The sequence below is a fragment of the Hemibagrus wyckioides genome, linkage group LG03 (assembly GCF_019097595.1).
Source record: "Hemibagrus wyckioides isolate EC202008001 linkage group LG03, SWU_Hwy_1.0, whole genome shotgun sequence".
Taxonomy (NCBI): domain Eukaryota; kingdom Metazoa; phylum Chordata; class Actinopteri; order Siluriformes; family Bagridae; genus Hemibagrus; species Hemibagrus wyckioides.
Genome location: NC_080712.1, coordinates 11,182,545 through 11,209,162, shown reverse-complemented (window position 1 = coordinate 11,209,162; position 26,618 = coordinate 11,182,545). Strand labels below are relative to the sequence as shown.

The following is a 26,618-nucleotide window of genomic DNA, read 5'->3' as shown; positions in this document are numbered from 1 at the left end:
TAATGCATAAATCATTTACACTTTAAGACCAAATTGAGATGCTTGAAGGAATCCAGGGGTAGTTGGTTTGGAAGAGACAAAAGAGTGCTGTTTTGGAGTGGCTGTAATAGACAGAGATATATTTCTAATGTGTATATATATATATATATATATATATATATATATATATATATAATGTCTTGTCAGGATACTTCACCTGTGTTATTTCATCTTTATTTTACACGTGTAATATCAGTGAGATCACGTCTGTTGAGGAATCACCCACAAACCCAGATCTGCTTTCCAATCTGATGTTTTCATCTACTTGAATCTTATAGTGTGTAAATGTCTTGTTTATATTTATGGGATTGGAAACATCTTAACGCACTGTGCGTAAAAAGCAGCGGGTGTAAGAGCAGAAAAGTACCTGAACACGCGGACCGTAACCTGGTCAGGATCCTGGACCTGAAGGCTGAAGCTTCGCTCTGAGACCTCCATCTGTGTCCCATACACACCGGTGGGAATCTCGTCAAACTGGGCAAACTGTCCTCGTTACTGGTCATGATGCAGTGAAATAAACTCCACTAAACAATAGCCATCGACGGAAAGCACAGAATGAGGGAGAGCTTTCGCTTTCCTGTGCTCACACCGCAGGTTAATGTCACGTCTCAGTTCTCAACACCATCAACTACCGGTTTATTCAAAAACAACAACCTGCATCTACAATAACACCTTTTACGTCAATGGTCGTCTTACTAAAAACCAAACCTCACCAGCTGCAAGCTTCAACCCATAACGCAGAGGAAACTTTTTTTCACGTTATGCATGAAATTCATAAAGGAAGTGTCTTTATGAAAACAGACATGATGCTGTGTGCACTGTGTGGTTTATATAGAACACTTAGTGATAGACTGCTGTGAGCTTGGGTCAAGAACACGTATTTTTAGTTTGTTTGGAATTAATATTCATATTAATATTCATATATTCATATATATTTACACTGATCAGGAATAACATTATGACCACCTGCCTAATATTGTGTTGGTCCCCCTTTTGCTTCCAAAACTCGTCATGCACTGTGTATTCGGACACCTTTCTAGCAGAACCAGCATTAACTTCTTCAGCAATTTGAGCAACAGTAGCTCGTCTGTTGGATTGGACCACATGGGCCATCCTTCACTCCACACGTGCATCAATGTGCCTTGGCCGCCCATGACCCTGTCGCCGGTTCACCACTGTTTCTTCCTTGGACCACTTATGATAGATACTGACCACTGCAGACCAGGAACACCCCACAAGAGCTGCAGTTTTGGAGATGCTCTGATCCAGTCGTCTAGCCATCACAATTTGGCCCTTGTCAAACTCGCTCAAATCCTTAAGCTTGTCCATTTTTCCTGCTTCTAACACATCAACTTTGAGGACAAAATGTTTACTTGCTGCCTAATATATCCCACCCACTAACAGGTGCCATGATGAGGAGATCATCAGTGTTATTCACTTCACCTCTCACTGCTCATAATGTTATGCCTGATTGGTGTGTGTGTGTGTGTGTGTGTGTGTATGTACACAGTTTATTTATTTATTCATTTATTTTCAACTGGCTAAGTCTGTGACCATGATAGTAACAAATTCCTGTTCTTGACTGACAGGGGTAAAACCCAACATCTTTAACTGTTGTAGCTCATCCACCTCAAGGTTTGATGTTTTGTGCATGCTGAAATGCTTTTCTGCTCACCACCGGTAATTTAACAGTGAATTACAGGCAAACAGTGAATAAAAGATGGAGTAGAGTGGCAAGAGATGTACTGATGTACACCTTAGTAGCGGATAAACAGGGAAAACAATGAGAATGGTTCAACACAGAGCCAAAATAGGCCAGGCCAACCATTACAGGATTCTCTGTAAAAGGGAAAATGTAAGGAGAATACTTAGTAACTCATTCATTAACCGCTTTATACTAGTCAAGGTTGTGATAGATCCAGGTTCTATCCTGTGAACACATGCTGGACAGTCACACACACACACACACAGAGAGAGAGAGAGACAGAGAGAGAGAGAGAAATTAGAGGCGATCCACCTACGGTTTTTATAGAAACCCACATGACAAAAGATAACATGCATAGAGTCACATACAGTAACTGGAGCTCAGGGTTGAACCTGAGACCCTGAAACTATGAGGCTACCCGCTCTCCCACTCTGCCACCAATATGTCACGACATTTTTGAGAACACCACATCTAAAATTCCTGTGTGGAAAATCCCTGTCCAGTCCATCTAACGTCACGATTTTGGTAACTAAAGTACGTCAGATAAACAATCACCCCTCACTGACGTGTTTGTTTTTCAGCTCTCAGTGCAAAAACCATTTTGAAACACGACATCCAGTAGATTTATGTCCTAATACCTAGGTTAATGTGTAACTTTAGGGACAAGCCATGATTTCAGAGGTTTTTAAAAATCTGATAGCAAGACTCGGTGCCGTTCATTTCAACTGGAGATCATTTCAGCAGCACAGACCAAGGTAATAAAAGATTTTTTTTTAATCTTATATGGAATTTAAAATAAGTAAATAAATAAAACATTCAATATAGCAATATTTAATGTTTAATCACTGTTTCAGATTTTTTTTTTAAAAATATATAACCCCATGCAACCCCAGAAGGCCAAGCCATTTAGAAGACACTATATGTAAATTTCTTAAAATAAATTTTAATAGTTTTAAATCAATAGAAACAGTGTAATAATAATCTACAAATGACGCTAGCCAAAACCCACAAATATATCATTTCACAGCCGTTTAGCCATTAGTTAGCTATGTGAGCTAAACTCGTTAGCCAGATGAAAGCTCTGTTTTAAATATAAAATGTACCTTTGACATTCCTGTCATGATGAATATAACTAAAAGTGCTGCTACAGCCTATAGGTAACACTCAGGATCATTTGTAAGGGGTATCTTTTCTAGATACAGTATCTCGCTATGTAGTTAGGAGCATGTATGAATTAACATGAGCTTGCAGACTAGCTTAGGACCCTAGGATGCTACTAAAACCCCAGCAGCATTTGGCTTGTTCGATAACATAATAGCTCAAAAAATGCATTACTCCGATATAGATCTTTTTTCGAGTAACTTTCTTAATCACTGCTTTTACTGTTACTGTAGTGAATTAATTTTTACCGTAGCAATACTTTTACCAAAATAGATGTCTAAAAACCAAACAACACGAGTCATATTTGTTCCTCTCATTGTTTACTCTGAGTGATGTGTGTTGTGCTGCTGCTAGCTTGATCACTGACCTTGAACATAGCTCACTAGCACGAAGCTGTAAAAGTACTGATTTTTGTTACTCAAAAAACAAAACAAAAGGGCAGTGACTCTTCTAAATTCTCTGGTAAAAGTAAAAACTAGAGCTTCTCTGTTAATATGAGTCATGTCAAATGTTAGTTAGCGTAAAGTTCAGAGAGCATGTATCCGCTCCACTCTCAGAGGTGATGCAATATTGTACATTTTGTACTTAGTTAATATGTTTCAAGAATTGATTAAAGTTATTATATATCTATTATATTGTTTCAGTTGTAATTCTTGACCAGATGAACAAATGTAAAGACGTGAACACGATTAAATTTCGTTCCTAATAAAGAACACACTCATCACTCAAGTGCTTGTTAACTTCCATTCAAGTCCATGCCAATGTGTATGACTCTTTATATTTGCACATGATGAATCAAAATAAATGAAGTTTATGTGCCTCAAAAACGTTTAATTTGCAAACTGAACTCGAAAAATTCACGTTCTATTTAAATACTTGAGTACACTTAGTTGTGTACATGAATTTGAACTCATTTCAATCAGTGTCCACTTTTAATTATATTTAAAAGTAACCTTTATACTTTTTCACCCTTGTGGACTGACTGTGTTTTAGGCCCTACCTGAGATTTTTGACAAACCAAAGGAAGATGAAACTGCTTCTACTTATCCACACCTGCTTTGCAATGGGAATGGCCAACCGTGTGTATATCCATCCCTTTGAGCTCCTTAACGCTGGTGATCTTGGTTGTGAGGCCACGGACAGTAAAGACAAGCAGCCTTTAGATACTATTCATTCTGTGACTGCCATTCAAGCCAGCACAGAGCCAGATCCCCGGCCTGCGACCGAAGAACTAAAGAACCTCACCCGATGGACTGCTGAGGTGGCTGAACTTCAGAACTCTGTGGGTTTGCGAATGTATGATGCACTGAGCAGCAAGCAACGGGACGTTAACATACTTTTGTCTCCTTACACTGCCTTTGGTACCCTAGTATCTTTATACCTTGGAACCTCCAAGAGTACTGCCAATGACTATGAGGAATTCTTGGGACTCATCTGGAATACTGAGAAGTCTGTTTGTAAAAAAATTATCACTGGACACAAGGTACTACGCGCACTTAAAGCCATTAGTTCATTAAGCGACGGACCTCAAGATGAGTTCAGAACCCTTGTTTGGACCTTTGTAAGCAGTGATGCTGACTTGTCCAAAGACTTTGCACACGGCATTCAAGAGTTTTCAGACACCTCTTTTATTCGAGCTGTGAACTTTTCCCAGCCTAAAGAAGCCGAGACACAAGTTAACTTGTTTATTCAGAAGACATCACACAGCAAGGTTGAGAATCTTTTTAAAGATATCACCCAATCAACAAACCTGCTGTTTGCAAGCGCTGCACATTTTAAAGGTGGGTGTTTAAGGTCATTTATTTCAAGGCATCTTTGATCAGAACTCAAAACTGAGACCTTATAAAATATTTAATGCCTTCATATGCCCTTGATAAAAGAAAAAGGGATCCTCAGGCGTTCTTTGGAGTTATGGGCTCTAGATTTCTGATAGGGCCAGCACAGTGGTACAGCAGAGAGTGTTGCATCTCAGCTCCAGGTCCCCAATTCGGTCCTAAGCTTGGGCCTTGTGTAAGTTTTATGTGCATGATTGTTCTGGGTCCACGTGGGTTCTCCGGTTTCCTCTCACATCCCAAAAACATGCAGATAGTTCTTGAGCCAGATGTGAATAAGTGTGTGAAGGTGTTTCCTATCAAGGGTGCATGGTTTTGATGAAGGCTACAAAAGTAATTCAATAAGGCTCTCTGGATAAAGGCAACTTAAGTGGTGGCTCAAAGACTTAAGTCACTATATTGCTGATTGGTAGGTTGGTGATCCAAGCCATAGCACTACCAAGCTGCAGCTGTTGGGGCCTTGAGAAAGGCCCTTAAGCCTCTCTGCTTCTTTGGCTCTGTATCATAGCTGACCCTGTGCTCTGACCCCAACTTCCTAAGCAGAGTTAATGCAAAGAAAAGAATTTCACTGTGCTGTAATATATATGAGCCAAAAAAACAGCTTCTTTTTAAATGCTACATATGTAAATAAAACGTAGTAACCCTAGAATCATTTGCTGCTGGAAATATATTGTTGGATAGATGCTTTACTGACTCTCAGAAAATGTCTAATCATTTGAAATGCAATCATTTTATAGGGAACTGGAGAACAGCTTTCCAGCCCGAAAAGACAACCGTGCAAGACTTCTGGATTGACGAGAAGTCCACTGTGAAAGTACCTCTCATGACACACACTAGTGACTACATGCACCTCAGTGATGATAACAAGAAGTGCACTGTAGTCAAACTTGGCCTTAGCAAGCAGACCTACATGCTGTTGGTGCTTCCCAACGAGGGAACCGGACTGCAAGACATTGAAAATAAGCTCAAAACAGACACCATATCTAAATGGCATATACATCTAAAGGAGAAGTGAGTAGCTTCTTTGAACAGTGGGTTGAAGAGTTAGTAAGGGTTAAACATATTTTTACAGACCAAAGTAATCAAACTGATGTGAGCTGAACAAGAGTCCAAGGTTCAACCCCGCAGTACAGGAGTCGGCCTTGAGAGATCAATAATTCAGGGTACAGTGTGCCCGTGTCCAACACATACACAATTACATCTAAATCTACGTTTTTGTCATTTTTGTTTCTTTCTGTAGATACCTGGAATTGTCCCTGCCTAAATTCTCAATGACAGCTGTGACTGACCTGAGATCATTGTTCTCCGATATGTCTGTTGAAAAGTTCCTGCTGGGTTCCAATACCAACTTTCAGAGACTCAGCACCAAGGGCAATTTCATGGTCGATAAGGTAAATTTTCTTAAATTCCGAAATAAAGGGAGGATCACATTCGACTAAATAATCCCAACCCATATAAGCTACTTCAGTTTATTTTGAGATCATCCATTTCTTTTCACATTTACACTACTTTTTATCATTTCAAACATTTCATTTAAGCATTTCTCTGCCTGATGTCTGACAGGTGATCAACAAAGTGCTTTTCGAGATGTCTGAGGAAGGAATCGATGTTCTGAACAAGTCTCAGGATGAGAGAGTTCCTCTGAGAGTCACCATGGACAGACCCTTCCTTTTTATCATTGTAGAGGGCAACACTAACGCTATACTCATGCTAGGAAGGATACAGAACCCAACCCTATAAAGCACAGTATGATCCTGACCGGCGTGCAATATTATTGTCCTTCATCTTCTTTCAATTTAATGTAGTTTATTACAACATACACACAGCAAATGTTTTCTAGATTAATTAAAAATGTGTGTGATATATTAACAACTTACCTTCCAATGACATTACATATTTACACAGAATTATTTTTCAGATATTGGTTAGTTAGAGTTTTACTTATCTATCTTGATAAAGTGCCAATACTGTACATTAACATTCCTTTAACAGGCATTATTATATATGTGACTTGCATGAATTTCAGCATTAATAAAGCACATGTAACATACGTAACTAACGCTTGTATTAACTGATTGTTTTAAATAATAAACCAAATAAGCAACAACTGGACAATTAAATATTCCTACCAACATGAGCTATTAACCAATTTACATGCACAGGGCCAGTATTCATAAACAGAAATATCTGTATACCTGCCTGTTCATGCAGCTGCCCAATGGTCATTCATTTAGCTTGTGCAATGCATAAAATCATGCAGATACAGGTCAGGGCATTGCATGGTTGTTGGTCAGACAGGCTGACTTGAGGATTTCATAAACTGCTGATCTCCTGGGATTGCTTTGTCACTTTGTTGATAAAAGAGGTCAGAGGGAAATGACCAGATTGGATGTTTGGAAAGATAATCACCTACATCTGTGGTGAGCAGAAAAGCATCTCAATATGCACAGAACATCAAACCTTGAGGTACAACAGCAGAAGCTTATAGTGGGTCCCACTTCCTGTTAAGCAAAAACAGGCTATTGTAGGCACAAACTGGTTTGAATATTTCAGAAATTGTTGATCTCCTGGAATTTCACACACAACAGAGTTTATACAAAAAAAAAAATCTAGACTGTTTTGAGTTTACAGGAAGGCTTTAGTCAATTCAAATTACAACACTTTACAAACTGCGATGAGCAGAAAAGCATCTTGGAATGCACAACACATCAAATGTTGAGGTGGAAGACCACATCCTGTCAAGCTAAAAAAAGGAATCCGAGGTTACAGTCAGCATTGGTGAAGATGAGAAAAACATCGCTTGGTCTTGTTGTAGTTGTCCAACTCTTGTGCAGTCCAAGATGCTTTTATAAAGCGGTGTTATTTGAGCTCCCATTGCCCTCCTGCCAGTTAAAACCAGCGTCCATTTTCCTTTGACCTCTTTCATCAACAACAAGTATAAATCAGCCTTTAGTATCATACAAGCAGAAACACAGGCCATAACTTTCCAAGCCTTTTATTGTCAAGGATATGTTGAAAAGTTACAGTAGTCTCAGCTTTGTTCAGCAGAACATGTAAATGATAACAGCATGTTGACAAGATGTGTGAAATGCAAAAAAGCATCCTGTCAGGGTCACTGAGCACTGAGTTTCAACTTGGCAACCTTCCTCAGAAGACGCACTGTGGCAGAAAATATATGTGATTAATTCTGACACGCAGTGCTTAAGCTTTTGACATCATTTTCATATCATCAGGATCAGGTCCCAGGCTGTCACATCAATTGTTTATGTTACTGTGAATGACAGGATATGAGACATAACGGCGTCATAGTCTCTTTCTAGTACACCAAAAATCTGTATTATATTCAGAATTTACATTGCATATCATTATTAATCCCCTCGACCAAAGCTAGTTCACATTTATCCTTCCCAAGTTTAAAAATAAATAACGTCTGACCACATGGACACATTCTTGTAGTGTGCTTCTTCATCACAGGCAGAGCTCACAGCTTAAAAAGGTCTTGAATTTTACCTTATAACTGCACTGAGAGCAACATGGCTGTGAATCATTCAGGAAGTCTTTTTGTTATCTCTCGTAAACTCTATGAGCACATGCCTGCTGAAGCGCTGTAGATCAGGAACTTCCCGTCAACCTGAAGGGTGAGCCCTAGGAGCCAGCCTGCTCTGCTGTGGCCAGATCCCGTGCCTCCCGCACCAGGTCCAGCAGAGCGGAGAACATGCTGATATCGCTGGGCTGCAGACCCATCTTCTGAATCTGTTGAAGGAAACGTGAATGTGTTAGAAGCTGAAATTGTGTGCACCTTTGGTTTCAGCAGGCTGAATGATAAAAAGAAACTGTTACAACATTAACGTACGTTATTTAATAAGTCTGTCATCATGACAGTGAATACATCTCAATCAGCTCCCTAGTTCAACAGGGAGTCGTCATTTCACAGGCTGTCTCAACTGCAGAATCCTTCCAGTGCACTGGAATGTTCACGGCTTTAAAAAAAAATCCCATAATGCACCACTAAAACCAGGAAGCATCGATGTTCTCCATATTCTTTTATTGGAATTCACGTCATAGTCATAGTTCATAGTCGCTCAGCTTGGAAAAAATGGCGGATGAACTCTGTGCCAAATTCCATCTACAAATGTCAGTAGCTTTGTTGTCATTGTTGTACCTCTCACAATTTTAGTGATTTTTTTTATATTTTTTTTTATTTTATTTGATGTTCTATATACAATTTGAGTCCAAGTGCTTTTTATTTATTTTAATTAGTTTTCGTAATGCACTATGAACAATGTAAAGAGTAATGGCAAAGATATCGGTTCTGCCTGTTGTTGATAAATGCCAGTGGTGATGCTTTACCATGCGAGGACTTAGGCATGTCTTTGAAAACTCAGAAGTGTCCCACTTTGTAGTGAGCCAGGGTCCTTATCAGTGCCCCAGATCACGTCCATGATGTACTCCCTCATGTATCAGACGTAGGGAGCTGATACCCAGTAAAAAAAAAAAAATAGGGCCAAAATACTTTTATTACTGACATGAATAAAAAAAAATATTGAACGAATCAAACTCTGCCTGAACAAGAATACAAATCTCTCTCTCTCTCTCTCTCTCTCTGTAATAGCCCACATACTGGAAAAAAATATATTAAAATGGTGACACATCCTACCATTTTTTTTTTTTACTCACCTTTCTGTTTATACAAAATTGTAAAAATACAATACAAATATAAAAACTCAACTCAAAAAGTTCAACTCATCATTTTTGGTAGCATGCAAATAAACACACGATAATGCTGATTTACACAAAACAACTGACTGGGCGATTTTGAAGAGGATGTATGGTACAGGCGATCTGGGACCATAAGTTGGCTCATTTGTTAGAAATGCCAACAACCTGCTGCTAGGAACAAATTATTTTAATGATCAAAGTTACAGGCAAATCACCTCGCTGATCTACTTACACATCAAGTTTATTATTATGTTACCTTGATTTGTATCAACTGCTGCCCTTTAATTTGATGCACGGATACAAATCTTCTTTACAACCCTAGTACGTGTTGTTTTGTGCTGTAGGTACCTGCTCTCCGAGGTACTCCACATCCAGGGCCAACTGCAGGCGGATCTTGCTGTCATCCGAGGGTCCGGTGTTGGCTCCTGCTGTGCTGGTAGTGGTAGTTTTTCTTGCCTGTTTCAGTCTCTTTAGACTCTCCTCCATCTTTCGCACAGAGCTCAGCACATCAGAGATGGTCTCAAAGTATCTGAGAAAATATTAAGAGATGGTTACTGATACACTGTGTCATGATGTATTGTGATCCCATTTACACCAGGGTACATTTAAGCACTACCTGTGAGTGCAGTCTGAAAGTGCAACACGGAGCCACTCCTGGAAGATGGACGCCTTCACCACTCCTGTGGAGTCAGAGAGCAGCTGATGTAACGGCTGTAGAGCATTGTCCATGTACGCTGAGGCTCTGGTGGGCACTTCCTGTTAAAGATGGCCAAAAAAATATGTTTAAAAGAATACATTAAGGGCATGCTCTTGAACACAAAAACTGTTAGTATAGAAAAACATTTTACCAAGACTAATTTTGCTAACGCTTGGCAAATTATAAGCATCAGTAACATCACTGCCCACATATAGCTTATCTGAAAGCTGTCTTTGCATCTCATGGTCATTCATTTATTGGAATTTATATTAGGGTTTCTTATTTCAGATACTGGAGTGCAGGATTCCAGTGGTGATTTCCGTGCTCTCTCTCAACCTATCAATCCGGTGTTTCTAAGCAGGATCACCAAACTGTGCTGATCTCCTTGATCTAGAATGGGGAAACCCTGTAATACAGTTGTTATTGTGTCCTGTTCACAACAGCAGACCTTATTGGTCCTTCTGTAAAGTCGAGGAACTTCTGATGCATTTTTCAAAAAGCGGAAGCTCCTCTCTGTCAGATTCTGAGTCATTCTGCTGTTCAGCGTTGGGATGCACCTGGATAAAGCCACTTTAGAGTCATCCAAGGCATCTGGGGTACAAAAGCAGAGACAGAGAGAGAAAGAGAGAAAGAGAGAGAGTGAGAGAGAGCGAGAGAGTTTATAAGGAATCTCTCCACATGAGCACCTTTGTTATTCGATATCAAATCTAGACTTGCAACAGTGACCGATACCTGAAACAAGTACAAGGTTTTGGAATCCAATTTCTTGTAATCTTTCCTTCACCATATTCGAGATGTCAGGAATCTGAAAGCATAATAAGCATTATAACCTGAACATCATAAAAGACTCACCCAATACCAAGAGTATAGTACAATCTGGGAAGGTTTTAGAGGTTCTTGAAAGTCTAGTGACATTAAGGCAAGCTAGCTAGTTTAATCCTTTGACTTAGTACAGTTCAACTAATACACACTTAGGATAACAGTGATATTCTCTATACTCAAACTTTCTGCAAACAGGAACTGTAAAATAAACTGCTACAGACTGACCCAGCATCAATTTCTGTTGTGAACATTATTTAAATGTTTATAATAATAATAATACGTCTATCAGAATTTACTATTTATTCCACCAACACAACACATTGTAGACCCAAACTGTTAGTATTTAAAGGCCTTTTTTAGTTACTACTGGGATTAAGCCCTAGTGTGCGAGTAAAATAAGACAATACCTTTAAAAAAAATAAATAAATAAATCAGAAATACATACATGCATATATAAAATAAATAAATCAAAAACTATGTTTCATAGATCCCTCTAGGTCCCAGGAGCCTGTTGGTACCTGTTCCTGTAAATGATCCACGTCAGCAGCAATAAATACAAGCTGTTTGGTAGACAGGAGTGTAGGACCACCGCTCTCGCTGTCTGCATCCTGAGAAGTGCGACTCGACGTAGAGGAAGCAGAGCTTGGGAGTGGCCTTGTGGCTTCTTTGGTGGTTTCTGAAGACGAGGTTTTTGTTAGGACCTAGAACAAATGCAGAGAGACAGAAGAGAGTGTGACTTCTGGTATAGCTTTAATTTAACAAATGTTGTGAAGAGAACATGAAATGGAAATGTCTGCTCATACTGATTGTTTTATCTGTTGGTACCTCAGTGAGAAAGGTGGAATAACGGGAGAGGAGCTGCAGCGTTAGCTTCCAGAAGCGATGGGCGAGAGGGGGAAGGTAGACACGCTCGGCCCAACACCTGCATACACAGCTCCACAACACATCAGTCACCTGTAGCCGGTAGTGGCTCCCCGCTTCACACACACACAGAGAGAGAGATATATATGAGAAACTTCCACTAATATAATTATTAATGCAGCCAATTAATGCTATGCCTACATGTGATCTATCCCCAACTTTAACCTCCAAAATGAAACCCTCTGGCTCTCATTTTTTTTAAAGGTGTGTTTTTGTAAAAACACAATATTCTTGTACAGATTTTAGTCCCCACCACACAACCAACACACAACCCCATAAAATAATTCCACTTTCAAAAGTCAGTATCTGACGTGAGTTCATTTTGCGCAACATCACAAACTAAGTGGATTTTCTCAGGGTTGTTCTGTTTATTTTGTTTATTTAACACTTTTTCTCTGCATGACTGCTTGGAGACTAACCTGGAGCTGCTTTTAATCCATCTGCAGTGGCATTTTCCAGACACCCAGCAATCTCCTTGTACCTGAAAAAACACATTCAGGGTAACAGTTTAATGAAGACTACAGCTGCACATTTCCTAAATACCGCATAATAACAGGAGATTTTGCACCAACTAAAGCCTCAAGTTGTTTTTCTTTAATACAGTAATCCCCCATTTATCGCGGGGGTTACGTTCCAAAACCACCCGGGATACACGGGCGCCACCCCCAAATGCCTTTTTTGTATTGTTTAAGCCATAAATGACCCTCCCACATTCTTTAAACACACACAGAAAACATTTGCAAGCATATAGCGAGATTAATTTTGGGTAAAGTTGTATATGTGCAGTGAGTACTGTATGTATGTATGTTTGTATGTTCCTTGCCAGAAGCCTTAGAAGGTGCAGAGCGTTTGGGCGACATAATAGGGCTTGCAGAAAAACTGTAAAAATACAGCGTACACAGAACAAAACCAAACACTCGGGACAGTGACGCGTGAAAAACCGGGATGCTGGAGAATTCTGCTTCCCTTTCCCTGTTCAGCAGCCAATCACAACCGTGATTAAATGAAAGGGGCATTCCGATTGGCCGGACTAGTCCCTCCAGCCGTGCTGTATTTTGATTTTCAGCGTCCCCGCACCGTGCTTTCCTAAACAACGCTATGCTGTACAGTATTTCAGTGGTTCCCAACCATTTTTTGACTGAGACCCCCCCCTTTTCCCAAGAAAATATTTTAGGGCCCCCCTTCACATTTAATGATATTATCGCTCTTGCAGGCTTGCAGCAAGGATGACAAAAATATGTTTTCAAACAAATGGTATGTTTATTACTATGACCAGATATGTTTATGCACAAAAGATAGCCTATATATAATATTGAAAATACAATAACAAAAACATCAGCAGGCCATTTGTAATTTAAAAACGCAAGCCTAGGAGTAGCCTATCAATTGGCCCTATTTGAAATACAATAACAAAAATATCAGTATTTTCACTGGTGTGTAGGAAAAAAAAGAATGAATATAGGCTATTACAAAATGACTGCTGTCTGGCTCCTCAATACTTGCATGTTATTTGTGAGGCTTTATCAATCAGTGTGAGGACTGCTGCTGGCAGTGAGTAATAATTTTGTCAATGCGTGGAGAGATCTTTGACAGGGCAAGATGCATATCATCCTCTATGGTCAGTCTGGCCCTGTATTTGGTTTTAAGGGTTGTCATGGTTGAAAACCCAGCTTCACAAAGGTAGGTGGTGCTAAAGGGAATCAGCATCTTCATTGCAGCTGTGTGACAGACTGGATGTTGTTCTGCAATTTCAGACCAGAATGATTCCAATGGAACCTCACTGAAATGGGCTTTCAGGCTGGCATCAGAGGATATTTCAATAAGCTCTTCAAGAAGTCTTGATGGCAGAGTGGCTGGAAGCTTTGCTTCAATGTTCTCAGTGAAGGGGTTGCTGATCCACAGAAAATCAGCTGCCTGCTCCTCAGATAGAGCTGGGAAATAACTATCAAATTTCTCCAGGACCTTTGATAGATGCACTATTATTTGACTTTGAATGATTTTAAAATTCAAGTGTCTGTCTGCAATAAATGCATGGGTGTGCTCAAACATATCACTGATTCCAGAGGAGACACGGGTTTTCCACGTGTAGTTTTCTTTTGAAAGCCTCTACTCGTTCATGCTGCACCACAGTGTTTATGTTTATGCACCTTGCATTGCTCTGTTAAGCTTGTTCATTTCACCGAATATGTCTGAAAGGTAGCCGAGTTGAGCAAGCCATTTGTCATCATCCAAAAACTCTGCAAGGTCTGGTCTCTTGTCCGCAAGAAAGTCACGCAACTCCTCCCTCAGGCTGAACAGACGCGTCAGCACCCGCCCTCTGGACAGCCACCTCACGTCAGTGTGCATCAGCAGGGTATGGTAATCAGCGCCTACCTCTTCGCAGAGAGCAGTGAATAACTGGGAGTTAATGGCTCTGGCTTTCACAAAGTTTACAATTTTTACGGCCACATCTAAAACTCCATGAAGACTGGGTTCCTTTTCTTTTGTAGCAAGTGCCTCTCTGTGCAGAAAGCAGTGCATTGAAACGGCAAGCAGAGCAACCTCTTTGATACGCAAAACTACCCCAGACTGCCTGCCAGTCATCGCGGCAGCTCCATCGGTACAGATCCCAATACAGTCGCTCCAGTTTATCTCATTTGAACTCATGAAATTATCCAAAGTTTCAAAAATATCTTTTGCTGTAGTCTTGGTATGGAGCTCTTTACAAAACAAAAAAATCTTTTATCTCGTTTTCCCATTCATAATGAACGTATGCGAGGAGTTGTGCCATTTTTGACACATCGGTAGACTCATCTATTTGAAGTGCGAAGTTATTGCCACGAAGTCGTGCAGAAAGCTGACCCCTCACGTCTTCTGACATTGTTTTGATGCGACGTTTGACCGTATTATTTGATAATGGTATCTTAGCCAATTGTTTTGACTTTCTCCAAATAATTCCTTGACAATCTCTGTTGCGCATGGAAAAATCAAAGTTTCTGCAATTGTATGCCCTTTCTTTGCTTTGGCGATTTTTTCAGCAACTGTATACGATATTTTTAAAAGTTTCTTGTCAGTAGCTGTGATTTCCCTCATCTCATTTTGAGAGCGCGTCAACTCTTTTGCCTTGCGCTCAAAAAATGCCCTGGGCTTGTCGTGGTATTGGGGATGAGTTGTCTGCAAATGTCTTATTAGTTTGGACGGCCTCATGCATTCGTTAGCAAGGACTTTGGCGCAGATAATGCACTGTGGCTGGGGCAGGGACTCTTTGCTACGAGAAAATGAAATAAAACCATAGTTCAGGCAACTATCTTGGTATTTTCTGCATTTTGTCTTTCCAGTATTGCTAGCACTGCACTGCCTGAATCAGCTGCTGTAGGCAAATCAGTGGGACTCTGTCGTTTTTGTGGAGGACAGATTACAAATTTGTCCATTTTTTGGTCAGCCACGGGATCATGGATAAAATTTGCTAATGTAATATGATCGTTTTCCTTAATGCTCATTGCTCAACACTTTTCAAAATATGACGCGACCCCCCCCCGCAGAGCTCACTGAGGCCCCCTTGTGGGCCGGGACCCCCCTGTTGGGAACCGCTGCAGTATTTGATATATTCTTAACATTTTACTTTATTTTAATTAACATTTATATTTTGTAATTAATAATTATATTTTTTTATTAATAAATTACCTTATTTAAACATAAAAACAATTCGCTATAAGGTTTGCAGATATCGCAATATACCGGGAAAATCTGCAAAAAAAAAAAAAAAGAAATTATGTTCCAAATAAAAATCTGTGATATAGAGCAGGATTACTGTATTGTGATTTCAGGTTTTCAGAGAACATGTAACGTTCAAGCTGTTTTTATCCTCTCCAATTTGGTCACCTGCCAATTCCCAAGTGCCAGACAGCTCTCCCCTATCATCTGATCGCTGGCACCTGGGGAGGGTGAGGGTTAACAAGTGTCTCCTCTGAGAGGCTGTAAGCCAGCCAACTGCATCTTTTCCAACTGCTGCTCAGCTACCTTGCAGCATAACACACTTAGACTACCATGCTATTCACCTTCATCTATGGTGCAACTTGCAGAATTTGTGTTGTATTTTGAGGAAACTACTTGAAACTGCAAGCACAGGATTCTTCTCTACCAGTGAAGACACACATGCAATTAGTTTCTATCATAGCTGTATTCATGTTTGATGCACGTGAATTGAAGAGGGCTTTTGATGATGCACAATCTGCAAAAAAATCTGTAGTAGGTTAAAAAAAAAAATAAAAAATTGCAAGCTGCTCAAAATATCATTTCTGTGACCACAAAATCCTGGAGGTACTGGTGAACAAGTAAACAAGTAAGTGATAGAATGGTTTCAAAACACTGAGCTGGTAAAAAAAAAAAATGCCACTGGGAACATGAGGTGTATACTATGGAGTTCTCGAACACTTATTCCACACTCCATTAACAATGTTCATTTTTAAGGCCTATGTACATTGGAACCTGGGCAAATTCTAGAGGCGAGTTTTTAAGCAAAAATTTGTATTGCTAAATTAATTTTCCCATAAGAACAAATGTAGATCATTTGTTCCAGCCACCCAAAAAAATGACCAATATTACCAGTACGACGTGTATGTAAACTGTATGGCTGTTTACAAAAAACTGACCCAATCATTCCATTTCAAGGGTCCTCACAGGAGTTCGGATATCAAAAATGCTTCATATGCCGATGCAAAATTTCAATTCTTAAGGCGAAAATTCGTAAAGGAGGACATTTGTATACTGAGGTTCCACTATATTCCTAAAGCACGACAACAAGAAAAAAAGAGAAGTGTGTGGGCATTGCTTATGTATATATTAGCAGTTGTACATACAAAGATTTTTCCCTTTTGGCAAACAGTAGTGTTCAGTAGGATGGACTTGCTGATAAGCCAAGGCTCAAAATAAACAACCCAGAGCACAGACATTCCAGCTTCCACAAAATGACTGAATCAGCTGAATAATTCAATTTCACAAAATCAATTTTCATCATTTTCTGAGGACAATGATGGCCATGTTTCAATTTGTCAGTAATAATGACAAATATCTTACAGATTTCTTAAAAAACCGCATCGAATTACAGAAAAATCGAAATCACTTTGCTCTAACGGTTAAAATGGACAAATAGTTTGGATGAACAGATGCGTGCTGGATACTTGCAAATAAAACAATGATTTTTGTAAATATACATATCTGATAATCACAACCTGGGATATTCAGAAGGTTTAAATTATTGGCAATAACGTTAAACTGTAAAACAAAGTAAAAATCTAATATGGATGTTATGGCTGACATTAGATCATTTTATTACATTTGTTGCTTACTTATTTTAAAATGTACCAAAAAGTCTTTCACAATGCATCTGTAAGCACTTCCTGGAGGCATCATGGACCTGAGTGTCAGGGTCACTCACCGCAGCTGAAAGTACACAGGGAGGTTCCACTTGTTGTGGAAGCTCTGATAGGACGCGTGTGCTCGGAGTCTCTTCACGCTCGCCTGAGATCCACACTGCCTTTCAAACTTCTGCACAAAGTCCATGCTAATGCAGTACCTCTGCAAAAAGCACAACAAAAGGTATGTCTGTGAGGGTGAACGGTCATTCAGGTCATGAGGATATGCCTCACTATAATACGTCCTCGTGAGTATTTCATATGATGAAGACATTTCACCATGAGTCACACCTGTGACACAGTGACACTAACCCTGGTCTTCTAAACACAAAAACACCGAAAAGAAGAAAAAGATCTCTGAGTATCTAATCCAACAGTTCAGTTACATGAGTGACATCTGGTGGAGATGGAGGTCTGCAACTGAAGGGCCTTGGCAATGCATTTTCATATTTAACTACTTCTTGCTAGTGATAAAGAGTTAGTGATGTAGTCTTGTGGTAGCTCAGTGGTTACTGATTATTACTGAAGGTTATGAGTTCAAATCCGAGGACCATCAAGCTGCCGCCGCTCGGCTCTTAACCCTTAGCTGCTGAGCTGTATAAAGGAAATAAATGAGATAAAGCGCCTCTGTCAGATGATGTAAATGTAAAGGATAGCTGCTGTGGTTAAATTCACCATAGGTGCAAAAGATTTAGGTGAAAACATCCACACAGATGTTCTGAGCAGAGACGACAAACGGTTGAAAAGAGTGCTAAGTAAACCCAATGATGTCAACCTGAACTGCAACACACTACACCTTTTTATGATGTTGCCGTCAAATGTTTACCCCTGTGGTTTTGGACTCATTACCAACACTAGTGTTAGAACTGATTCACACGTGGTATATAAATAACAGAGAAATTTCCATTGTTCAACAAAAATGATAACCACTTGTATATGCCTCTAAACATCTTCATGATAACAAAAAAAACCACTCAATGACCATGAGTACTTACACACTGATGATCTAACCTTACTAATACACAGAGATGCTACTTACACCTACAGCATGATGTTGGGCTCGAAGTGAGAGTGAAAATGAATAGCCGGAATGAATCATGCAGAATTGTTTTTTGTGTGTGTGTGTGTTTTAATTCTTTACCTCATAAAAAGCATCAGGATTGCCAGGATTAAAAAGAGAAGGGATTCTGCCTTCAACGCCTTTAATGGTCTCGGGCCAGACAGAATTGACAAGGAAGTCATACCCAGGAACGATGTCAGCTTTGTCACTAAGTATAAAGATTATACAATGTTAAATGTACAATAAAAATAAAATACAGTTTTGTAACCTGCAGATTGAATGTATGCACGGTGGCCCGGGAAAACCACTTTGCAATGTCCTACCATATGAAGTTCTTTAGTACATACATACATACATAATATATACATATACATATACATATATATATATATATATCTATATATATACATACATACATATATATATATATATATATATATACATATACATATACATATATATATATATATATCTATATATATACATACATACATATAATGTGTATATGTATATGTATATGTATGTATGTATATATATTTATATATAGATATATATATAGATATATATATATATATATATATATATATATATATATATATATAAAAATATATATATATAAATATATAAAAATATATATATATATATATATATATATAAAAAATAGATATATATATATATCTATTTTTTATATATATATATATATATATATATATATATATATATATATATATATATATATATATATATATATATATATATATATCTATTTTTTATATATATATATATATATATATATATATATATATATATATATATATATATATATATATATATATATATATATATATATATATATATATATATATAAATATAAAATAGAATTACAGTATTTTAAAGTCCGTTTACCTTAAAAAAATAAAATAATAGAAGTTCTCATGGGGGAAAATTTGGACTATCTTTATATTAAGCCCATTTTACTGTTTTCACAGCACATTTAGACACACTTAGCTAGCTAGCAATTGAAACATCAATAGGAAGATTCACTCTTTTTACAGCCACGTTTGTTCAACTAGCTCCATGTTTACTCGGACATGATCTCTACAGGCAGACAGCTCAGAAACACATAAAAACATTTCTGCCTTGATTCAATGAAACATATTTATGTTTTATTAAATCACTGATGTATGCAGGCAGATCATTGACTTTTGGTCCATCAGTCACAGATACATGTGAGGAGTTTTCCCAAGACCTCCCACAAATATTTGTGTGTGTTACCAGAGCTTTAACCAAACCAAGAAAATGCTCTGAGGCAAGGCTTTGGAGGTTTATTCAACTTCTGCTACGAGTGAAAAAATGTTAATTTAATTACCCTGACAGTGGCAAAAAGAACCATAATTGAAACATGAAAGTCTGCAGCTGCATTATGGCAGGATTTTGCTGAGTCATCATGAGTTTTTCAAGCGCTGATGTGCTCTTCCTCTAAAGCAACTCAGGGATTTAAAAGTCTGCCAAAAATAGACCAAGCATGTCTAATACTATACAATTAAATACACCGTACCTGGAAACGGTCCCTCCCGTGACCTCCCGGAGCAGTCGGCAATGATGAGGCACAAACTCCAGAACCTTTGCGTACATCATTTGAAGGCCGTTAGGGCTGGACTTCACAAACTGCTCAGTTATGACCTGTGACAATAACAACATGTTATTCAACCTGCACAATGCCATCAGGTGTGTACTACAAAAGGGAGCATGTATTTAGTAATACCTTGTAATCTAATAGTATACATTTGTATAAGCAAGCTATACAAATGAAATATATACCTCTTCCATGTATGGCTTGACTAAGACCTGTCCCACCAGCGCCTCGGCGTCTTTGGTCTTGTCGATGGTGGCGTAAGTGCGCAGGCAGAGACGCACCATGGCCACGTTTGATGTTTGTAAGCCCTGAATCAGCAGACCCTCCAAAGACTGCTGCAACATAGCTGTGATTCCAGCGATCCTCTGAAACGCACAACACAATCCCCTCACAACCAGCTTCACTTTAATAGTACTTTCTATTACACTTTTTTTCCCATCCTCTACATTTTAATTCTAATTGCTATTAATATGTCTTGCATTAAATCTGTTTCTACTTGCCTGTAGTAGAGGAATGTGGCATTAGAAATACTGATATGGTGATGAATTATGCTGTGATAATGCTCTCACATAAGTGCAAAGGGAAGCACTATTTACATTGAGGGTGTTTGGCAGAAGCTCTTATCCAGAGCAACCTACAGAAGTGCTTTTGAGGTCTCTATCAACATTGCTACTGGTCAATGACTACATTAAACTCTGTTGGAAGGAAATACAGCAAAAAAGTGCTAGTCTCAGTATTACAGTAAGAGGTAGGACTTTATTAGTCGTCTGAAGACAGCCAGTGACTCAGCTCTTCGGACATCTAGGAAAAGTTCATTAAACCACATAGATGCCAGAACAGAGTAGTTTGTATGCATGCGCTCATGCAAACATGAGCTCAAAGATGCTTATGATTGGACACTGTGATTGACCGGAGAGACAGAGAGAATGCCAGTGCTCCCACACAGAGTGTACACTCACTTTAGCTCCTGGATTCAGATGGCTTTGGCATTGTTGCGATTAGCTTAGTGGTTAAGTCATTGGACAACTGACCATAAGGTTGTGAGTTAAGGCCCCTGAGCAAGGCCCTTAACCCTCAGTTGTATAAAATAATGAGAAAAATTTAACATCACTCTGGATCAAGATGAGACTGATCATTCTTCTCCCCATTTTTAAATAGTAACTTGTGGAGGTATTAAAAAATAAATAAATAAACCATGATGGATTGTCCTATTATAGGAAGATAAAATTCAGGGTGGTAATGGAAGCATCTTTACCACTAACTATTTAAGTGCTGATGCTGGCCCTGGAAAGGCATGTGAAAGCTGAGCTCACCGGGCGCACTTTATCCAGCAGGGGCATGCCTTTGCTCTGGACAGCATGGAACTGCAGCTGGTTGAACTCAGTGGCGATCCGCTCGAGAATCTGACCCGCTACCAGAGGACTTCATATAAGAAGAGACAGATGTGTACTCAAAAACAGAGTCTGACATTACCATACTAATATAATATCTTCTTAATTGCAGATTGTTTTTCTCGCAAGGGTGGGGAATTATTTTACCTCTCCTCTACCTTGCGATTAATGCAAATGTAATTTCGTTCATATGCGTACTTGTGATGTAAAAATGAAGTATGACAAAGTTGAAAGTTGAATTATCTACTGATTAAGGAGCAGAAAAGTCAAATTTACCTGCTTGCTTCAAGAGAAGTGGTGTCTTGGGCGTTTTGGGAGTGTAAGATTTTCTCAATCTTCTCCACCGATCGAACCACTTGCATAAGTCTCAGCACACAAACCTAATCAGAAGTCCAGAAAACGAGATACACATACACTTGCCTGATAAGAAATGTTTAGTTTAATCAATATGGTTAATAAATCAAATCAGAACCAAACCTTCTTCTTTTGAATGTCATCTTGCTTGGTCAACTGCGTGTCTATGGCTTGGATAACTTCACTGACGGATGACCTCAGACTCTGTACAAACCAAGAAAAACGCATTTTAAAAGTTAAATAATAAAAAAAAGAGATGCAACAATCCTACTGAAGAAGAAAATGCATAATATTGCAAAACCATATATCTGAAACGGTTTACCATCACTTCTTCTCTCAGCTGACCGAGAGGGACGGAGAGCTGGTTGAGAGCTTTATCCATTCCCACCTGAAAACACAAAACAGAGAAGGAAGACAAGACAAACATGAACTCTGCATATAATACAGGTTGAATACGCACTGATCTACACCTACAGATCTACATTTTCATTTTCACCACATGATAAATTCAAGTTATAATGCGTTATACTAATATTACTGAATAAGAAGATTAGCATGCACAAATCTGTGCTTATTAACATTATAAGCTTAGCTGTGCTTATTAACAGCTACCAGTCAGGGCAGTATGAGATCTAGCAGGTGTTTCCTCTGAGACATATGAAGCCAGCCAGTGCATCTTTCTGAACAGCTGCTCATGCTTCATCACAGAACAGCATAATAAACTCCTGACCTCCAGACAGCTGTGCTATCATCATGATTCGAAACTCACAGCCTCCTAATAATGATGGAAACACATTTTTTTCCTGCAACAGGTGTTAAAATTTCAGACAGAAAAGCCAGAAGACTAAACTTACAAGATTTGTGGACAAGTTCACAAAATCGGCATAATCTTTATTAATCAGCTCGACCATGGCTGTTTTGAGGAGTCTGTAATAGTGCTCCAGGTCCTGGCGCATCTCCTCCAGCTGGACACGCTTTCGGCAGTCTGCCACGAATTTATCCACGTCGAAATCATCCTGAAAATTCACAGAGATCCAACAAGATACACTGAAAATCACCTCCCATTCTTGGGAATGTGAAATTCTTCTGCTTACAACATTAAATGCACCTAAACAATAGCATGAAATTGTATGGCACATATCCAAAATTAACACTTTTAGATATTTTGAGAATTGAGTTCCTTAAAACAAAAAACAGAACAGGTACACAAGCAGAAATTTTGGTCAATAGGATTTTTGAGTTTCATCTATAATGATATAAATCCACCTCATAGATTTTTGTTGCAAGCTTTTCTTCTGCTATAAATATTGTGTTAGTTACATTATTATATGAGAGTGTGCTCTTTTTTTTTTAATAATGTATGGACATTTCCACATATTTAATTAAATGAAGCATAACTAATTTGCATAACTAAAATCACATTTTTGGCAATAATATGCATTGTTTATATATAACCCTATTCACCAGCAGTGTCTCGTCTTAAATAGCAAACAGGTCTATATAATGGCAAGACAGAAAATATGCAATTGCCTACTTACTGTCAATATTTTATGGCCTAAACTTTAAATATTTAGTTTATAGGAAATAGATCGATTAAGAAATTGTTTATAGATAAAAAAATATATGTTTTTAGAAGAAACAGGAGAATACACTATATTGCCAAAAGTTTTGGGACACCCCTCCAGATCATTCAATTCAGGTGTTGTTTGTCAGGGGTTGGGCTCGGCCCCTTACTCCCAGTGAAAGGAACTCTTAATGCTTCAGCATACCAAGACATTTTGGACAATTTCATGGCACAACTTTGTGGGAACAGTTTGGGGATGACCCCTTCCTGTTCCAACATGACTGTGCACCAGTGCACAAAGCAAGGTCCATAAAGACATGGACGAGTGAGTTTGGTGTGGAGGAACTTCACAGAGTCCTGACCTCAACCTGATAGAACACCTTTGGGATGAATTAGAGCGGAGACTGCGAGCCAGGCCAAAACTGGGATGTCTGCCTTTACATGCACATAATATGGAGTTGGTCCGCCCTTTTGCAGCTATAACAGCTTCAACTCTTCTGGGAAGGCTTTCCACAAGGTTTAGGAGTGTGTTTATGGGAATTCTTGACCATTCCACTAGAAGAGCATTTGTGAGGTCAGACAATGATGCTGGACAAGAAGGTCTGGCTCACAGTCTCCACTCTAATTCATCCCAAAGGTTTTCTATCAGGTAGAGACTCAAGTTCCTCCATACCAAACTCACTCATCCATGACCACTGGTGCACGGTCATGTTGGAACAGGAAGGGGTCATCCCTAAACTGTTCCCACAAAGCTAGGAGCATGAAATTGTCCAAAATGTCTTGGTATGCTGAAGCATTAAGAGTTCCTTTCACCAGAAATAAGGAGCCAAGCCCAACCCCTGAATTCAATGATGTGTCCCAAAACTTTTGGCATCAGTGTATGTCTGATTAACTAACATCAAGATGCTGGGCATTTAATATAATGTCTATGTTTAGCATCAAGTAAAGGAATCATTTTTGCATAAAACTGTACACTTTAATCAGCTCAATTGAAACGTTTACACGCAGAGCAGATCCCTGACTAGATCACTCGTTATCGAAGTACACTAGATTACACTTTAAAACCCCATTTATTAGACTCAGTGCTTATTCAGTTCCATCAATAGATATTTACATGTTTTGTTTATTTTTCAGATATTACATTCATTCTCAGTCTGTCAAGTGCACGAAGCACAACTCCATCACTCTCTTCTTCTCGTCATCTACAGCAGTCATGTAAGCTAGCGTTAGGGATCAGTGCTAGTCACACGCCGTCTTACCTTCATAAACTCGTCTTTGTTAAAACACAAAGAATCGGGTCCCTTGGGTAAATTCATCATTGCTGACGTCTACGACAGAACCACGGGGTGAAAATGTCTTATCGCTTATACACTGAAGCGCCTCTGTCCATTACTAAACTAATGACTGAGACCCGAAGCGCCTTCACCTTTACTTCCGCAAACATGGCAAGCGCACGGCTGTGGTCACGTGACACAAGGGAACTGGCGTGGTCTCTTGTAGCACGCGCCCTCTACCGAGCTCCAGGAATAAGGCAGCAATTACCGGCTGAAGTCTATAATCTGATGATCATATCCCGAACAGGCCTATGTTAGGCATATCGGTGCAAAAAAAAATCTCTCCTAGTATAGATAGAGGATGCTTGGTTTACTAACATCAATGTGCAGCATCAGCTGTAGGATCATCATGTTATACTGATAGACTAATGAAGTTAACAAGGCCTAATATCTACAGTGCTCTATAAATGATTATTGATAGCAATAATAATAATAATTTTATATATATATATATACATATATATATATATATATATATATATATATATATATATATATATATATATATATAAAATTATTATTATTATATTTTATATATTTATATATTTATATTTATATAATATATATATTATATAAATATTATTATATTATTATATATATTATATATATATATATATATATATATATATATATATATATATATATATATATAATAGCCCTATTATATTTTAGGCCCTTTTTCATTTGGTCAGTAAAATACCTAAGCAATAAGCAGTTTGATAGCTATTATAATGAAATTCACTATTTACAGAATAGTGTTAAATGTAAAAACCACCACCAATAATATAAATAAGTAGTATACTAAAATAGTACACTGCCTAGAGGGATATTACTCCTTAGTATGAATTGTGAACGCATCCATAAAATCCCTCTTGGCAAGACGATATTTGACGTTGGCTTCAGAGAATCATGCTATTGGCCAGCAGCGTGAGGGCGAGTCAGGTGATTTTTGAGGAACCGTAGAGAGAGAGAGAGAGAGAGAGAGAGAGAGAGAGGCGCGCCCTAACGGATGCTCCTGTACACGCTAGTTTTTGGTTGTCCGCTCGCTCGTGCGTCTCCGAGCCGGTTTCAGCACTACACTCAATGGGAACAGCTCTCGCTTGGTTTGACTCAGTTCTGTGACATTCGGGAAAGACGCGTCGAGATCCCCGCGTGCGTTAACGGGAGTGAGTCTGTGGGGAAAGTCGGACCGCATGCTGGAGCTTCGGCTCGTCACGGACTTACTTGCAGACGCCGAAGCTCGCACAACCGTGCGCCGGCTCTGACGCGTGATGGCGGAGTGCGGGCGGAGGGCGCTGTCGCTGCTCGAAGCGGCCCGCTCCCGCTACGAGAGCTTGCAGATTTCGGACGACGTGTTCGGGGAGTCGGGAGACGACAGCAGCGAGAACCCGTTTTACAGCACCACCGGAGACTCCAACTCGGACAGCTGTGCGGAGGCGAGCGGTGCAGGGGCCGGAGGCACGCGCGCTCCTCCTCCCGGCTCGGCCTCTGCTGGACACGCGGAGCTGAAAGAGGGAGAAGAGGAGGATGGATGGAATGATGCGTTACAGGACACCGACACCCCACACTATAAAGACACACACGGTAAGGCAACGGACACGACGCGGACTCCCACAAGCCCTAGGATCCGGCTTAAAGGGATGCGTCGGGAAAAATCAGCTTTACAAACATTTCTGACTTTCTACAAATGTCATAGATTAGGGAAGACATTTTAATGTCCAAATTATGCATCACAGGTTATATGATGCTACAGTAATGGAAGATCATGTAATGGAGCGTCATGGTCACAGAATATTTCTCATCATTTCTCAAACGTAATGTAATAGCATTACTGAAAATATCCTTGCCAGGATTCAGGAATAAGGTACCTGTGTGTTTCCCAATGGACAATCGTGATAATGAAGGTCAATTAGGTCCTAAATTAGTTTTAAAGGTATACCTTCCTAAGAAAAATACACATATTAAAGGTTCAAAAGACTTAAAAGATACC

The 26,618-nt window shown here is 39.1% G+C and overlaps 4 protein-coding genes across 6 annotated transcripts in view; 2 read left to right on the top strand and 2 right to left on the bottom strand.

Moving 5' to 3' along the window:
• phactr2 (phosphatase and actin regulator 2) overlaps positions 1-616 on the bottom strand; it is a 58,285-nt gene extending 57,669 nt beyond the window's left edge. The window contains exon 1 of one of the 3 annotated variants that reach the window (XM_058385757.1): positions 407-616. In XM_058385757.1, the coding sequence (XP_058241740.1) occupies positions 407-542 (136 nt within the window). In that variant the 5' untranslated portion in view covers positions 543-616. The remainder of the gene's footprint in view (positions 1-406) is intronic. The other 2 variants (XM_058385756.1, XM_058385762.1) reach the window with 2 other exon arrangements.
• A 1,725-nt stretch (positions 617-2,341) lies between these two features.
• agt (angiotensinogen) lies at positions 2,342-6,792 on the top strand. Its single transcript, XM_058385868.1, has 5 exons — positions 2,342-2,499; positions 3,899-4,686; positions 5,475-5,748; positions 5,978-6,128; positions 6,301-6,792. The coding sequence occupies exons 1-5, from the start codon at positions 2,414-2,416 to the stop codon at positions 6,475-6,477; spliced, it is 1,476 nt and encodes a 491-aa protein (XP_058241851.1). The 5' UTR covers positions 2,342-2,413; the 3' UTR covers positions 6,478-6,792.
• Positions 6,793-7,716: 924 nt separating this feature from the next.
• On the bottom strand, positions 7,717-24,758 carry cog2 (component of oligomeric golgi complex 2). The gene is made up of 18 exons (XM_058385866.1): positions 24,554-24,758; positions 22,585-22,746; positions 22,053-22,118; positions 21,854-21,934; positions 21,653-21,756; positions 21,299-21,407; positions 20,171-20,350; positions 19,908-20,032; positions 18,431-18,557; positions 17,313-17,452; positions 12,316-12,377; positions 11,801-11,952; positions 11,494-11,676; positions 10,886-10,958; positions 10,602-10,744; positions 10,073-10,212; positions 9,805-9,985; positions 7,717-8,490 (listed from the first exon to the last, which is right to left on the bottom strand). Exons 1-18 carry the CDS (start codon positions 24,611-24,613, stop codon positions 8,383-8,385), a joined length of 2,196 nt encoding a protein of 731 aa, XP_058241849.1. The 5' UTR covers positions 24,614-24,758; the 3' UTR covers positions 7,717-8,382.
• An 848-nt stretch (positions 24,759-25,606) lies between these two features.
• pgbd5 (piggyBac transposable element derived 5) overlaps positions 25,607-26,618 on the top strand; it is a 32,679-nt gene continuing 31,667 nt past the window's right edge. The window contains exon 1 of the mRNA XM_058386172.1: positions 25,607-26,212. Within this exon, the coding sequence (XP_058242155.1) occupies positions 25,900-26,212 (313 nt within the window). The 5' untranslated portion in view covers positions 25,607-25,899. The remainder of the gene's footprint in view (positions 26,213-26,618) is intronic.